This window comes from Chaetodon auriga, chromosome 7 (assembly GCF_051107435.1).
Source record: "Chaetodon auriga isolate fChaAug3 chromosome 7, fChaAug3.hap1, whole genome shotgun sequence".
Classification (NCBI taxonomy): domain Eukaryota; kingdom Metazoa; phylum Chordata; class Actinopteri; order Chaetodontiformes; family Chaetodontidae; genus Chaetodon; species Chaetodon auriga.
The window spans coordinates 5,308,408-5,323,888 of record NC_135080.1 but is presented as its reverse complement, the minus strand read 5'-3'; the positions used below and the strand labels follow the sequence as shown (position 1 = coordinate 5,323,888).

General features: G+C 41.2%; 5 protein-coding genes across 9 annotated transcripts in view; all 5 read left to right on the top strand.

Moving 5' to 3' along the window:
- Positions 1 to 1,978, top strand: part of LOC143323268 (rho guanine nucleotide exchange factor TIAM1-like) — a 42,736-nt gene extending 40,758 nt beyond the window's left edge. For all 5 annotated transcript variants that reach the window (XM_076735049.1, XM_076735050.1, XM_076735051.1 and 2 more), the window contains one exon: positions 269 to 1,978. In XM_076735049.1, coding sequence (XP_076591164.1) covers positions 269 to 798 — 530 coding nt within the window. In that variant the 3' untranslated portion in view covers positions 799 to 1,978. The remainder of the gene's footprint in view (positions 1 to 268) is intronic.
- Positions 1,979 to 6,019: 4,041 nt separating this feature from the next.
- Positions 6,020 to 7,172, top strand: LOC143323572 (claudin-17-like). The gene has a single exon (XM_076735485.1). The coding sequence runs from the start codon at positions 6,042 to 6,044 to the stop codon at positions 6,729 to 6,731; it is 690 nt and encodes a 229-aa protein (XP_076591600.1). The 5' UTR covers positions 6,020 to 6,041; the 3' UTR covers positions 6,732 to 7,172.
- A 959-nt stretch (positions 7,173 to 8,131) lies between these two features.
- Positions 8,132 to 9,545, top strand: LOC143323499 (claudin-8-like). Its single transcript, XM_076735370.1, has one exon. It carries the CDS (start codon positions 8,176 to 8,178, stop codon positions 9,043 to 9,045), a length of 870 nt encoding a protein of 289 aa, XP_076591485.1. The 5' UTR covers positions 8,132 to 8,175; the 3' UTR covers positions 9,046 to 9,545.
- A 1,061-nt stretch (positions 9,546 to 10,606) lies between these two features.
- Positions 10,607 to 11,656, top strand: cldn8.1 (claudin 8.1). The gene has a single exon (XM_076735097.1). It carries the CDS (start codon positions 10,683 to 10,685, stop codon positions 11,445 to 11,447), a length of 765 nt encoding a protein of 254 aa, XP_076591212.1. The 5' UTR covers positions 10,607 to 10,682; the 3' UTR covers positions 11,448 to 11,656.
- Positions 11,657 to 11,757: 101 nt separating this feature from the next.
- Positions 11,758 to 14,565, top strand: LOC143323488 (claudin-8-like). Its single transcript, XM_076735356.1, has one exon. It carries the CDS (start codon positions 13,306 to 13,308, stop codon positions 14,395 to 14,397), a length of 1,092 nt encoding a protein of 363 aa, XP_076591471.1. The 5' UTR covers positions 11,758 to 13,305; the 3' UTR covers positions 14,398 to 14,565.
- Positions 14,566 to 15,481: the final 916 nt, after the last annotated feature.

Sequence of the window (15,481 nt, the reverse complement as noted above, 5' to 3'; positions counted from 1 at the left end):
AAAGTTGAATCTGAGACTTTCAGTTATGGTTTTAACCGCATTTATGGATTTAATTAATAACTAACTTTAGGTAATATTATTTTAAGTTGTGTTGAACTTTTAACTTCAATTTGTAGTTTGTAACTATTACTAAGAATCATTTTTCAAAAGTAATTTTTGTATTTCGCAACACAAGTTGGATATTTTAGCAACAACCCTTGTTATAATCTGTCCACCAGCATTACTCACTGTTGATAAATCACTCAAGTTTTTGATCTGTTTTTTGCAGCATCAGCCCCAACCAGGACCCTAGGCAGGAGGAAGCTAGTGCGCAACCGTTTCACCATAGACACAGACATTGTTTTCGATGGGGAGCCTGAACAGGACCTCGCTTCACCGCAGGAGCCCGACTCAAATAAGCTGCAACAGGACGACGAACCAAATCAGCAGCAGCAACCTGAATTAGCAGGTGACACAGACCGCTGGGTAGAGGAACAGTTTGACCTAGAGGAGTACGAAGACCAGGAAGAGGTGAAGGAGACAGACATCCTCAGTGATGAGGATGACGAGTTCTGCAAGACACCCAGAGCGCCGTCCGCTGAGGTTGACCTGGAGGCCCCCGTCATGGCGTTGTCCTTGGCGAGTGAGGAAACGGAAGAGAGCGACAGCCTCAAGTCCCCAACGGTCAGTGAGACACCTGATGATGTGAAGCTGTCCAACACGGAGAAGCAAAGCGCCGACAATGTGGAGCAAATGGAGAAGGATGAGGTTTGGGTACGAAGGAAGCAATCCAGTTCGTCCGCAGACCGTGACACATAAAAGCTGAAGGCGACAGGCAGACAGCAAGTGTCTTAAATGGCTTTACATGGGCTCCATAAAGATCAGTCATCAGTCTTCACAAACAATGCATGGGCATTGACGTATATTCCACAGCTAGTAGAAGATATATCCTTCCTTACCTTACTTTTGCTGAATGCTTTTTGTACAGGTAAGATCATCAGTGGAGCAATACAGGAATCCAGAATGGGGGAGCTTTATCCTAAATCAAATGCTGTCACACAGAGGTCAGAGTGTAAGCTTTGAGAGATGAATTAATGGTACAATCATGGAATCTAATCAGTTGCTTTGATTGGCATGGTTTGCACATTTGGGCAGCATTCTATAGTCCTGCCTGCTGTTGCCAAATTTGGGTATTGTGAGAACATTAATATTTGTTTTGTCTGTGTGACTCAGAGATATTATCATAGTTAAGGGCTGTATATTATCTGTCCTTAAAGAAATAGAATAAATAATTGCAAAGGACAGTCTTGTCTTGCATAGTTTACTATACTTGTCCATTTTCACATGAATATACACTGACATGTTTTGGGAACAGATTTCCTGGTTATGTATAATATATGATTTTGATCTTTTTAGCCTGGAAAATATTTTGGGTTGTTTTCTCGTTACATTTAATAGCAGAGTTATGTAATAGCCCCTATGTCACAGAAACTCGGGGATTTTAATTTGTTTTAACTTAACATAATCCTGTTTTACTTGAATTTGCTGTTTCATGTTTTTGTTTACTGTGAAACAATTCTCTTGTATTTTTCCTTTTTGCTCTTCAGTATTGCCATTTAAAGAACGCTCAATGTTACATTTCATTCTTAACACTGTGTGTGCACTCTGTATTGTAGAGACTTTGCACATCGGCTATTTTAAAAGGTGTTGTGTGTTCAAAACGATTGTTTACTGGTAATGGATTACAACGCAATGTTGTTTTATTTATTCATATGTAAATTAATTTGTTAGCAAAAAACATGAGTAAGAATTTTTTTCACAAAGAAAGTCCAAATTTGCTCAAGCAATCAAGGGGAAAGACTTGCAGTATGCCTGAACAGTGAAAGAAGTCATACTTGTAAACAACTCATTGTGCTAAGACTGCATTTTTATTACTGTGTGTATATAGAAAATGTATTGATATCATAATAAATACAGTTGTTTCCTACTTACAATTCAACCCCCCTCTCTTTAGTTATTCATTGGTTCATGTGGTTTTACTCAGCAGCCCATCTCATTCCCAGCAGCTCTTCAGACATCTCTGCAAAACAATTTTGTGATGTGAGAAAGACACAAATGCCAAGTGTGCTCAGATATGCCTTAGAAAGGCTGAACTAAGCAGCAAATCAATGCTCTCCTGCTTCAATGCAACCCACGAAGACAGACTGCAATTCCAGAACAAAGGGAGAAAACTGAACCTTCAGAAAACACTAAGAGCCACTTTGTGTTTTTGCAAGCTGTGGTTGATAAGGTGTCTGAATGATGGTGAAGGAGCTAAAATCCCTATAATTACAAAAAAAATAAAGGAATGTAGTCTCAAATTGGAAACAAAAGCCATGCTCAGGCATACAGGAGGCAGGTGAGAAGTGTTTATATTCCGAAAAGCAAAATCTTCAAGTGCTTCACATGAAGAATACATAGAATGACCATAATACACGGCTAGAAAATTAATGTAAAAAAGAAATAAAACACACTGGATAATAATAAATGATGAAAATAGAAGCATCAAAATTCTCCAAATTCTCTTACTGCTTTTACACAATGGCAGTCAGTAATTTGAGACTAATAGGCGAGCACTCCAAGTATTTTTACTAGTCGGTGCCTCTGAAGTGAACAAGCAAAACAGAGTCTCCCAATTTCCCAGTGGACACAGATTCACTGCCAGTCTTGATTAACCAAACTAAGCCTATTTGAGCCTCACCCAGAACGTCTTCCCACAGGTTTAACCTCACTGTGGGTTTTAACTGTGCTGGTCAGCATCCAAAGCTGCCCTAAACTAAACCTCTCTGTTGTGGTGCTGTGGGGGTTAAAAAACACACAGCACAGTCTATTATAAGGTGAATGAATAACATAAGACAGACATTTAACCAACTGAAAAACGGTAATAAAGTTAAAAATACTGTAAGTGCAGATCATCTTAAACCAGACTAATGTGTGTTCTCTCCTCTTGGTTCTGGTTCATAGCTGAGCTGCAGAGTTTTGAATGAGCTGACCACCATATAATACAAAATCCCACAATAAATAGCAGAAAAAAGCGGTCAAGCTCGTGGATATATATATATATTTTAGATCATTGCTGATCCCACTCTGATCATTCCTGAACACAATTCTTTGTGTTAACAGCTACTGTATCCTGTTAAGTGTCTTTCAGTGAGTGCTGATGAGGGTCTGCCTGTGAATTCCTCTTTAACCAAAGCTCTTTTTCATTGTCTGGCAAATGTCATCGTGATTTTTGAGAGATGTATCTGCAAAATAATGTGATGGGGTAACAGTGTCAAAAATCATGACGCCAATCACAAAAGAACGAGCAAAGATGAACAGTGCTCACAAGCAGACCCTAACCGCCACCGACTGAAAGACCCTAATTGAGCTATTTGTTCTACAACCAAACAAAAATCAATTTAAATCGAAATACCCGTCAATTTCAGCAACAGCCCAACATGATGAGCTTTACCAAAGTGGTATTTATTCAAGGGCTATTGTGTTGTAAGTGCGTTTTATATAGTCCACCCCCTCCATTTTTTTTCTTTTTTATAAATGATACTGGACAATTTGAGCACCTGATGTGGAAAGGAGTTGCCATGTTCCCAAAGGTGGTACAACCAGGGCACACAAACTGAAACACATTTTGTTTAAAAAATAAAAATAAAAATAAATAATAATAATAATAATAATAATAATAATAATAAGTCTCATAACTAGCACTCCTCTAATTACAAAGGTGTTTTAGGCATTGTAAGTACAAGGCATGAGACAGCTTTGTTGGTTTCATCATAAGCAGCAAAACAGATGAGCTAGTCCCCTATCTAGAGAATGCTAAATTTCCTCATGGAAGATGTGTGAACATGAGGTGTGGAGTCTGAGAAGATGAGTCTAAGGTGTCCTTTAACTGTACAGAGGAAAAAGCCTTTGATTTACATAACAACATGGCTTTTGTATTGGTGCTGCCCATAATAAAAACTTGACATGTAGAAGAAACAGGGAAATGCCTCTTATGAGTTGTAGACACTTCCTTATCCCTTCAGCTGTTCCTGTTATGGCACAGACCAATTTCATCAGCAATTTAAAGCTGACATGGCTGCACATGCCCTAGACACTATAATCTACAGTTCTCACAGCCCTATCTCCTCTTCTTTGTCTCTGAGCTCTGTGGACATCCTGTCACCCAGGCTCAGTCCCCTTCACCAACCCCCGCATCTCACTTGTCAATCACCAGCACACTATAAAAGCTCTGGTGCCCCTTCAGATAAAGGGAAGAGATCACTTCAGACTTCACTGTGCTGTAGGTCTGCAGCAACAGTATCTGCTGTAGTGCTGAATGAGTGAGTGCCGAGATGGGGCAGCATTGCTTTGCCAGAACAGATGCATAGTTTAGCGGAGATAAAACGGCGTGTGTGATTTATAGGATCGTCTTTACATTCTGAACAAATAATTCCTGAATCTTAAATCCAAAAATGAACACTAAATTAGAAGTGACAATAAGAAGCAAATGGAACTAAGATGGAATTAATTTCTTTTTAAACATTGTATTAATCTTATTGTGGACCAGGGATGTGTAGTCACATTTACTTACAGCAGGTGGCACACAGTGCATGTCGTAGATGTGCATGACATCCTGTGCCTGTGCCACTGCACCAGCACTTATTCACACCTCACTGTGCATTCAGGTATTTGCAAGACTTTAAATCACATCCATCCCACAAAAATACCCAAAACTTCGGCAGTGAAGAGGTCACAAATCTACAGAAAATACAACATGTTAATGTATTTGAGTTCAGCGACGGGTTTCTCAGCACACGTGAATCTGTTTACTTTTAAAGCAGCTGAGACGATAGTATCACTCAGCAAACCTGTTCAACAGGCTTTTCAGTTTCTGTGTTGTATGATCTGTCCTGCTGCATCTCTATCTCTCTTTCCTTTTCTGTCTCTCCTACTTTTCAGAAAAGGTGACCAACAGGGGGTTAACTTTGCTAGACCAACAGAACTTTGAATAAAGGAGTGGCACTTATTAAGAACTGAGAAATCTTCCACTGTTTGGAAACATTTCCTCCATATCTGCAATCAGACCATCCACCGGGTGATATTTAAACAATTATTAGTCTTAGTTAAAGCAAGTCAAAATTTTTATACTCAAAGTTACATGTCAGTTGAAAGGAAAACCCATCGATCCACCAACAAGTGATTCATCTTCACTCGTGTCTTTCTACTGAGTATGGCCAACATGGAATCTTCTTTAATGAGGAACACTAAGTCTCCCTTGTAAAAAAAAAACATCACAATTCACATTAATGTTGACTTCACTGCAATATACACTGATCCTGTAGCACTGTTGCTTTACTTAATGCCCATAGAACAACCACAAAGGTAGAAAGAAGCAATCAAAGTACAGTGACCAGCATGTGCAGATTTGGGAAGCAAACATGATAAAACTGAAGCTTTTCTGAAGAGCTGACACATGATGACATTTGGAAATAGCACCATGGCTTATCCTGATGAGTTGATGGCATCAAGATGCCATGCCATATTAATCTGGTCACTCCAGGAGTCAAGTGGGCATAGTGTGGCAATGCACTACAGTAAAAGCAGCTGAATGCTTGATAACTCCAAAATGTCAACTTTTCATGCGGTTTGAGCTTTTTTGATTTTATCCAACTGAGTTTCAAGCAGTTTTACAAGCCCAAGATATACAGTTTAACCAACATCTTGGCCCTGATAATGTAAACTTTAAACTTGCCAGCTTTTGACATGACAGCATAGTCCCACTCTTTGTATTAATGCATGATGAGTGATGATGACAAGGGCCTACTGAACTGAAAAAAACAAATGCATAGTTTTTTTTTTGTTTTTTTTTTTAGCTGCACCTTGACACTTCTGGGAACGAAGGTCAAGTCATCACAAACCAGTAGGATGACATTACAGGCACAGTGACATGATCATGAATTTACATTTCTGTGAAGCAGACTGGTTGAGCAGTCTTTTCAGTAGGCAACGGATGAGAGACGCGATTGCATTCCCTCTGCACTATGAGAGCAAAGTTGGAGATCTTAGCCCTGGTCCTGGGCTTCATCGGCCTGTTTGGGACCATAACTGTCACTGCTCTACCCATGTGGAAGGTCTCTGCTTTCATTGGTGCCAATCTCATTGTCATGGAGGAACTCTGGGAGGGCTTGTGGATGAACTGCTACAGACAAGCCGACATAAGGATGCAGTGCAAGATGTATGACTCACTGCTGATTCTCCCACCAGAGCTGCAGGCAGCCAGGGGGCTCATGTGCGTCTCCATAGTCCTGGTTGTCATCTCCCTGTCCATCACAGGATGTGGGACCGAGAAGAGCAAGTGCTGTGGACACAATATAAAGTGCAAGAACATCACCCTTGCCTTGGGGGGTAGTTTGTTTCTACTTTCCTTTTTGACCACGCTCATCCCCGTCAGCTGGGTGGCCCATACTATCATCAGAAACTTCTACAACCCAACAGTGCTGGACGCTCGGAAACGGGAGCTGGGGGAGGCGCTCTTCATTGGCTGGGTCACTTCTGGTGTTCTGCTGATCACCGGGATCATCCTTCTGTTCTGCTACAGCAAACGGAGATCAAAGGAGGAAGAGCCCTACACTGATGCTTACCTTATGGCAGCGAGGAACATAAAGACGGAGAACAGTGTTTACGTGGAGAGGAAACCATCCAGCTTTCATAAGCATCAAGAATATGTGTAACATGCTGAAATGTACTGCCTGAAATTAATGTGTAAAATCCACTTTACATGTCTAATCTGAAAGATTTTACCTGAGGAAGCTCACAAGATGATGTCAAGTGTTAAAATTGTGTATAAATGTAAGTGCACACTGTTGCTGTTTAAATGACTAATGTACTTTGTGTTCCTATTGTGCTTTAAATGTTTCTCATGTCCATTATTTGTGTTGTCTACACAAAACCCTCACAGTTGCACTTCAATATTTGAGTGATATTTGATGTATGTATTAAACTATGTGCACTAAATGTGCTCATTTGCTGTTCAAGTAATCATCGTGTTCAATGATGAAGATGCTGCTTTTATTTAGCTGTCATGAGTTTCTCTACTACCAGCTGTCACTTTTAACTGCACAGTTGTTCTTAATCATATTAATTTTGTCAAATCTCATGGCAAAGTAGTCACATCAACCTTGTCAATAAAGTCTGAGTCTATATTTGCTTGTTGTTTAATTTTTTCTAGTGCATCTCCAACAGAAACATGACATACAAACCACAGATAAAACTCCAGATTCTCCTCAGTTCTACCATTATTATTCTTTCACTAAGAACTAAATGCAGCTGAGAAGTAAAAACCCATTCAGTGCATGCACACCATTTTCCCGTAAGAGGTCAGGAAGGCTTCAGTGTGGGAGTGACAAGGTGAGAACTGCTGGCAAACGGACAACACTGTGCTACATTGAAACCAATCCTACTCAAGTTTCTGTACTCCACACCTTTTTATCGGCTCTGTTTACATATGAATAGAAGACAGTTTGACGTCTGTGATCATCCTATCAGCTTTCGGTTTGAGAGAGACAACAGATTGACAGCCTGAACACCATATTGCAGCTACCAACTATATAAATTTACCTAATTAAAAGAAAGACATGGTGTAGCTTTCTTGTTTAACATTATATTGTGTACCCAATATGAAATGTTACAATTTTATACTCCGAAATCTTTTTAGAGATAAGAAAGGCCGCACATTTATTTGGTTAATTTTTAGCTACATGTTCAGATCAGCAATAACAATGACTTTTTAATGTCTTTTTGGTCTTTGCTGTCTAAAATTATGTTCTTTGATTTAGAAAAAAAAATGTTCTGTAATCTTTAAAACAGAGATAACATACTTTGATCAACTGTGACTTTATGCTGTGATTTAATTAGTTTTTGATTAAGTTAATGACAAGACTAAATTGTTCATTGTTAGCAGTGGTAGGTACATTTCCATTCAAAACAAACAGCTCTCTTTGGCGTGGCCCCATTTAACAGGCTGTAAAGCAGCTCAACCAGTAAGGCTACATTGCATCGTTACCATTTTTTTGTGGGTCTATAAGTTCCTTGACTTCCTCCTCTCCTCAGATTTGTTTCTTGAACTGTAAGAGTGCAGCCAAAGGTCTCTCTTTGGCTCACTGTGTGATACCCACAATGGCCTCTTACACTGCTTACAGTGGCTACAGCAAGCCACCTCAATCTTACATAGGCTCTTACTATGATGAGAAGCAGGCCAAGGCCTATACAGATTATCAAGACTCTATTTACGAGGAAAAGAAGAGACTTGAGAAGAAGGACCGTCGGGAAGCCATCTGCTGTGAGGTAGTGGCCCTCATCATCGGTTTCATTGGACTGATCGGAGTGGCAGCCGTGACAGGCCTGCCGATGTGGAAGGTAACGGCCTTCATCGAGGAGAACATAATTGTTATGGAGACCCGCTGGGAGGGTTTGTGGATGAACTGCTACAGACAAGCCAACATCAGGATGCAGTGTAAGGTGTATGATTCCCTGCTGTTTCTGCCCCCGGACCTCCAGGCTGCTAGGGGCCTGATGTGCAGCTCTGTGGCCCTGACCTGCTTCGCCATCATCGTTTCAGCAGTGGGGATGAAGTGTACCAAAGTGGTGGACCATCGGGCTCGCACCAAGCATATTGTTCTTGTGGCTGGGGGCTGTCTGTTCCTGATGGGCTGTATCACTACCATAATCCCTGTGTCTTGGACCGGCCATGTCATCATCAGGGACTTCTACAACCCTCTGCTGATCGATGCCCAGCGCAGGGAGCTTGGCGAGGCTCTGTACATCGGCTGGGTGACCTCAGCTTTGCTTTTCACAGCTGGAGTGATCCTGCTGTGCCGTCACGCTCCTCGCACCCAAGACGCAGATGAGAGGATTGTATACAACCCTGGGGGAAATATCTACCAACCTGCTTACCAGCCTTACACCTACCAGCCAGCCTACACCTACCAGCCTCCCTACTCTGCACCACCACCAGGATCTGTGGCATACACACCAAGTCAGTACTAAAAGGAAAAATCAACAATTTTGGACCTTAAAGAAAAACAAAACTTGCCAAGATTTGGCACATTTGAATGAGGAGAATCAATGGACTAATGTGATGAAAGGCTGTTGCTGGAAATGGCTAAATCTTTCATTATTTTCTCAAAGAGAGAAAAGAGTTTAGCGGAGATTGAAATTCATTACAGAGCTGATTGTGTTTTGACCATAATGAACTGTGCTGAATTACTGTATGCTTTGTTTGTTTCTGTACACTATATTATATCAGTCATTCAGGCAGAGTATTTTTAATCTGTGAAACAATACTTAACAGGTGGTATCACTGTCTTTACAGTCTCTGCTGACATGCTCTTTGATAACAAAACATGCACTAGGCCTTTTTCAGTTGATATACCTCCAAGTGATTTTTGTTCATTGTTATTTTTGTTGTGAATAAACATTTTTCAAAATGCTGGCCGCAATATAAGGTCAACTGTGGTTTCCAATAAAGGGATACAGTGAAGGAAAAAAAGTGAATTTTGTTATTTTTCTGTTGCCTGTAAATTAAAAGATTTTTATAAAAGAGGCAAAACTGATCAACAGATATTATTGCTTCCTGCTGAAAGCTCTTGAGTTTGCCTGAAATTCCTGGTTTTGGGAAAGGTTCTAACTGAAACTACTCCTCTTTCAACAACTGTTGTGTAAATGGAAAGTTATGTTGTTCAGACAAGTTGCCTCCATTGTTTTCAGTGGAAATGTAACTAAACCAGTAAAACCAGACTGCTATCACCGGTCCACCCACAATGCAAACCTACCAAGAGATTTCATCTCAGCCAGAGCTGCAACTACTAGCTTCCTCCTGAGCACAGACAGACACAAAAGGCCCAAACAAGAAATCCAATACTGACAGTGACAAATGGGTACACACGCATTACCTGACACACACACAAGCAGGCACACAAGAGTTTTTTAATGCTCTTTCTGCCAATATTTTGTGTCTACAGTCCAATTTCAGTTAGCCGGAGACATAGTGGTGAATAACGTTTAGTTGAAACAGATGTTTATGAGCAAGGGGACAATTTTTAAAGTTCAACATCTTGTTAGCTGTGTGCATATAAAAAAGAAAAAGTCCCCATGTTAATAAATAACTTCACATATCAGAGACATCGATTAGTTCTGGGACAAACACTAAGTTAAGCCCCAGAGCTAATCGATGTCTATGATATGTGAAGTTATTTATTAACATGGGGACTTTTTCTTTTTTATATGCACACAGCTACAAACAAGATGTTGAACTTTAAAAATTGTCCCCTTGCTCATAAACATCCTCATAAAAAAAATCGTCCTTGTCAAGTGTGATCTGAGAATGTAAATTGAGACTTCTGAATAAACAAAGCGGCAGCTTACAGCAGCTCCTGTGGTAGGTGTACAAAGAAAAAAAGGCCTGGGGGATTCTGTTTCCTCGCAACGGGCTGCTATTCCCACCCTTCCCATTCTGGTGTCCCGTCCACAGGGAGGAGGCAGTGCAGTTGAACATCAACCTGCTCCTCCTCCTCCTGCTCCACTAGGATCCAAAGCCACTGAACAGAGGGATTCTACGGCTTCCTACTATAGCCACATCGCACATTATTGTACGTATGAGCTTGGAGGAATAAGAGGAGGACAGGATGGCTAACTCAGCACTCGAGATAGTGGGTCTGTTATTGACCCTAATTGGACTGATTGGGACGGCAGCAAGCACTGGGATGCCAATGTGGCGAGTCACAGCCTTCATTGGGGAGAACATCATTGTGTTTGAGACCCGCTACGAGGGTCTGTGGATGAACTGCTTTCGACAGGCTGACATCAGAATGCAGTGCAAGGTGTACGACTCTCTCCTGGCCCTGCCGCCTGACCTTCAGGCAGCACGGGGGCTCATGTGCTGCGCTCTGGCACTGGGCGGTCTTGGTCTGCTGATCAGTCTGGTGGGGCTACAGTGCACGTCGTGTATTGAAAACAACGATCGGGCTAAGCGGCTGGTCCTCATCATTGCGGGAAGCATGATCATAATGGCTTGCATCTGTGTCCTTATCCCCGTGTCCTGGACAGGTCATGTCATCATAAGGGACTTCTACAACCCGTTGCTGATCGACGCCCAGCGCAGGGAGCTCGGAGAGGCTCTGTACATTGGCTGGGTGGCGTCTGCTTTCTTGCTCTTTGGAGGATGCATGTTCGTTTGTTGCAATGTGCAGTCTGAAGGCAAAGATTCAGAGAGGTACGTGTACTCAAGGACCTCTGACTACATGGGCTATCCTCCACAGCCTCTACAGCCCCAACAGATGATGATATTTCCCCAACCACAACCTCAGCCAATGCTGTCAAGACAGCCATCAACCAACTACAGCTACCACTCCAGATACCCCTCCGTACGCAGCGGGGTGGCTTATCTCTGAACACTGAAACTGACAGAGTTAATGATGATCACACTAATGGTCTCGAGAAGGGAACTTCCTTTTAAAGTGGGGTTTGCTTGGCTGTGACACATTTCAAATGTCAAAAATGAATTTCAGGTATAAAAAAAGACAGATTTCAATAAATACTTTTACTGTGGAGGGGTTAGGTTCATATGATGTCCATTTCAAATCACTCATTTTCTACCTTATTTGAGGAGTACTTAATGTCTTGTGATAGAGCACTAGTTACAGAATCTCAATGTCAACCTATATCATAATTATAAAATTGTCTAAGCTAATTCATGATTTCTATTACTTTTATGTGTTGTATAATCAAATTTTTTACTGACAGCCTTATTTTTTTTGTATATTATCAACTTGTTGACACGTAATTGTGTTTAATGTTGATACACACACATACAGACAGTTAATAGTTCATCCTTCAACATTAGCTGCGTCTGAGTTTTGAATTCAAATTTACATCAACAAAACACACACGCATGCAAAATGTTTGAGTATCACACATCTGCACAGCACAAATAACCTCTCCCAGGCACCAGTCATCCTAGTACACACTGCAGTTTTAACCTGTTCTGACCAGTATTAGACACAGGATCCAGACAGATAAAACCAAGACAGGTGTGCTACAGATATCACATTTTTAGGACAGTAAAACTTATATTGGTGATTGACATTTGTGTGGAACACTCAAAACGTTTTGTGTGTCTATTTAATCAGAAAACAATTGTGAGTCTTTGTTTAAGTTAGGTATGATGCCCTGAAGCTCTTGGAAACCCAACAGAACAAATGGTTAAGAAAACATGAGATGCAGTTTTAACACTGCTTATTTAAAGGTGTAGAGATGTAACCGGAGCTGTTTGTGAAGAAGCCTGACGGAGACAACCTGACAGCATGATCATGTGATCAGAATCTGCATGTCACTTTGAATAGAGATACGGATAGTGAGAGCTTTAGGCCAAAACGTGTCTGGTTCATTTTCCGGGTTGAGTCCACCTTCATGTGTTTGAGGAAACAGAGAAACTTTCTAACTCTGTTCAGCCAAGCATTGTATATTAGTTCTTGAACTATTAGGTCATTTCATTTCACTTTCAGTAAGTTTAAAAGCAAGCTGCAATTAAAACCACAACTGTTTAATCTCAACTCCTAATACAGCAGACGTAATTATACTTTCAAATAGAAAAAGAAAGAGCGTTTAAAGGTCTCCCACAGTGAAAGTTAAAGTAATTTCATTGCTGTTTCAACCGAAAACATGTGGTGATGTAATGGTAATGTTTTCTATTGTTGCTCAAGGTGACACCAAAATGAACAAACAATGAATTTGGACTCTATCAGTGAGCTTCATCTCTGTTCCATAACCCTGAGAGTCAACTATGCTCCCCAGTGGACACCAGAAGAACTGCAGGAGCTTGTGTGCTTCATTGTATATTTGTTAACTTCTGAATTGTTATCACATATGATTATGGAGAGTAAAAAAGAAAAGTGACACTTTTCTCAAGTTGTGAGCTGTTTCTGGTATTTCTGATATGTCTTGTTGGAGTTTACTGCTGGACAAGCTGATGGCATAGATATACCACCACAGCCAGAGGAACCATAAACACAAAATAAGCAGAGATCCTCTTTACCCCCATTGCTCTGAACCAATCAGGTGACCGGACAGCACCTTTCCCACAACAAAGCACCTCTTACAGTATACAAACTGCGTCAGATGAGAAGATCCTCGCTGCCTTGGACACGTCTCTAACTTCGATTCTGAGATGTTGTACTGAAGAATCAGAATTTGTCGTCAGTGTGCACTAACCTAGTTTTGAACTTGGACACAGCTGAACTCATCTGCACAATGGTTCAAGGTGTTTCAGAGATAGCCGCAATGTGCGTCGGGCTGATTGGGCTGATTGGGGCAGCAGCTACTACAGGGTTGCCCATGTGGAAGGTGACAGCTTTCATTGGAGAGAACATCATCGTGATGGAGACCCGCTGGGAGGGCTTGTGGATGAACTGCTACCGACAGGCCAACATCAGGATGCAGTGTAAGGTGTACGACTCCCTGCTCTTCCTGCCTCCAGAGTTACAGGCAGCCAGGGGTCTGATGTGCTGTTCTCTGGCCTTGTCCGGACTGGGGCTCCTTGTGGCTCTGGCAGGAATGCGCTGCGTTTCCTGTTTTCAGGGTAATGACTGGGCTAAGACCATCATCCTGATGGTTGCAGGTTGTATGCAGTTCATGGCCTGCATTTGTGTCTTTATCCCTGTGTCATGGACGGGTCATGTCATCATCAGGGATTTTTACAATCCTTTGCTAATTGATGCTCAGAGGAGGGAGCTGGGAGAAGCGCTCTACATCGGTTGGGTGACTGGTGCCTTCCTTTTCGCCTCAGCCATGTTGTTTGTCTGCCGCCGCATGCCCTCAAACAAAGGCTCATTCGCGGTGTACCACCCAGACAACTTGCTCAGTTACAAGCCAGCACAAAGCAAGCCAACTCTAATGAGGTATCATCCCATCTCGACTCTGTCTAGCCTCCGGTCCGCCACATACCAGCCTTCTCTGCAGGACAACGGCTCTGTTGGACAAAGACTTGCAACGCCACTGCAAAGTGTCCCTCAGATAATGACAAATGATGGAGCACTACTCAACCCTCACGTTGTCTACAACCCAGGTCTGCCTGAAAATGCATCACTGCTGTATCAAGGCGGCATGGCTCATCATTCTTCTATGCGGAGTTCTAACCATGTTGGAAGCCTGTACACGCCAGGAAACTCCCTGTACATAAGCCAAAACACTACGCCATATTCACAGACTTACACCAGCAATCCCACTATGTCTTTCCAGTCTAGTTTTCATCCGGTTCCACACACTCCTGTTTTCATAGGATATAAAGCATCAAGAATTCAACCAGAGTCTCACAGTGGGAGCAGTGCTGGTGTGTATATATAAAGAAAAATCATGCTTGTGTTTTTGTAGCTGCTTAAACTTTACAGACACAAAGGATTCTTATTGTATAGTCTATGATCACAAGTTCATTTAAACTGCAACGCATTAGTGATGAGATGAAGGTAAAATATGTTATCTCCTCTTGCATTAGGATTATCCTGGTGCCCAGACTAAATGGCATTTTAAACTTTTTCCTCGATGTTATTATTTTTTAATTTGTATTGTTAAAAAAGATTATCAGATTGAGCATAACTGCTGTTGTGAGTGTAAATAAAGGTGACATTATGCTGTTTTCATGAAGCTCTGGTGTGTGCTTGCTTTTCCAAAATAGATTTATGAGAACTCATCTGTTTGGAACAACGTAGCCTTATGTTTTGCTTCTTTGTTACCATCTGTTCATCATATCTCTAAATTTACTGTGGTTATCATTATAAATATTTCAACCTGTTGAGAATGTTTCCTGCATATTATTGCCCATGTTTGCTGCTAGGATAGGCTATCTGTGGAACAACACAGAAATAAACAAGTAAAATAAATCAGTTTCAGAGAAATACAAAACTGAAAAGGATAAATGTCACCCAATACTTTATAGTATAGTAGTGGTAAAGGTGTTACTTTAAAGCCTATTCTTGGTGTGAGAATGGCACTGAACTCAATCTGTCAATCAATCAATCAATCTGTCAACTATATGAAGTATTATTGTGAAAAAAGATTGGGACTGCCTGGATGGGCCTTCACAGAGACAAACATTAGAGCTATTGAACCAGGTTTGAATATCCAAATCAGCTTTGGATCAACAACAGCAAACACTTGTGATCATTGCTTGATGAAAGCAACCGCATGCTGGCTCTTCAAAATTCCTGACAAAGCTAACACCATGGTGGCCTGAACCAATCTTAGACAATGTTATTATTCACCACTAGATGACACCAGAGAACACGATGAGTGTCACAAAAGTAATGCTACTGAGGAGAAACTGCATTTCATTCACTGAAGCTGAACAGCTTCATATTAAGAGAATAAACTGGAAACAGCAAACCTGGTTGAAGCTTAGGCCAAAGAGTCAAAAAAAAAACAAAAACATGGC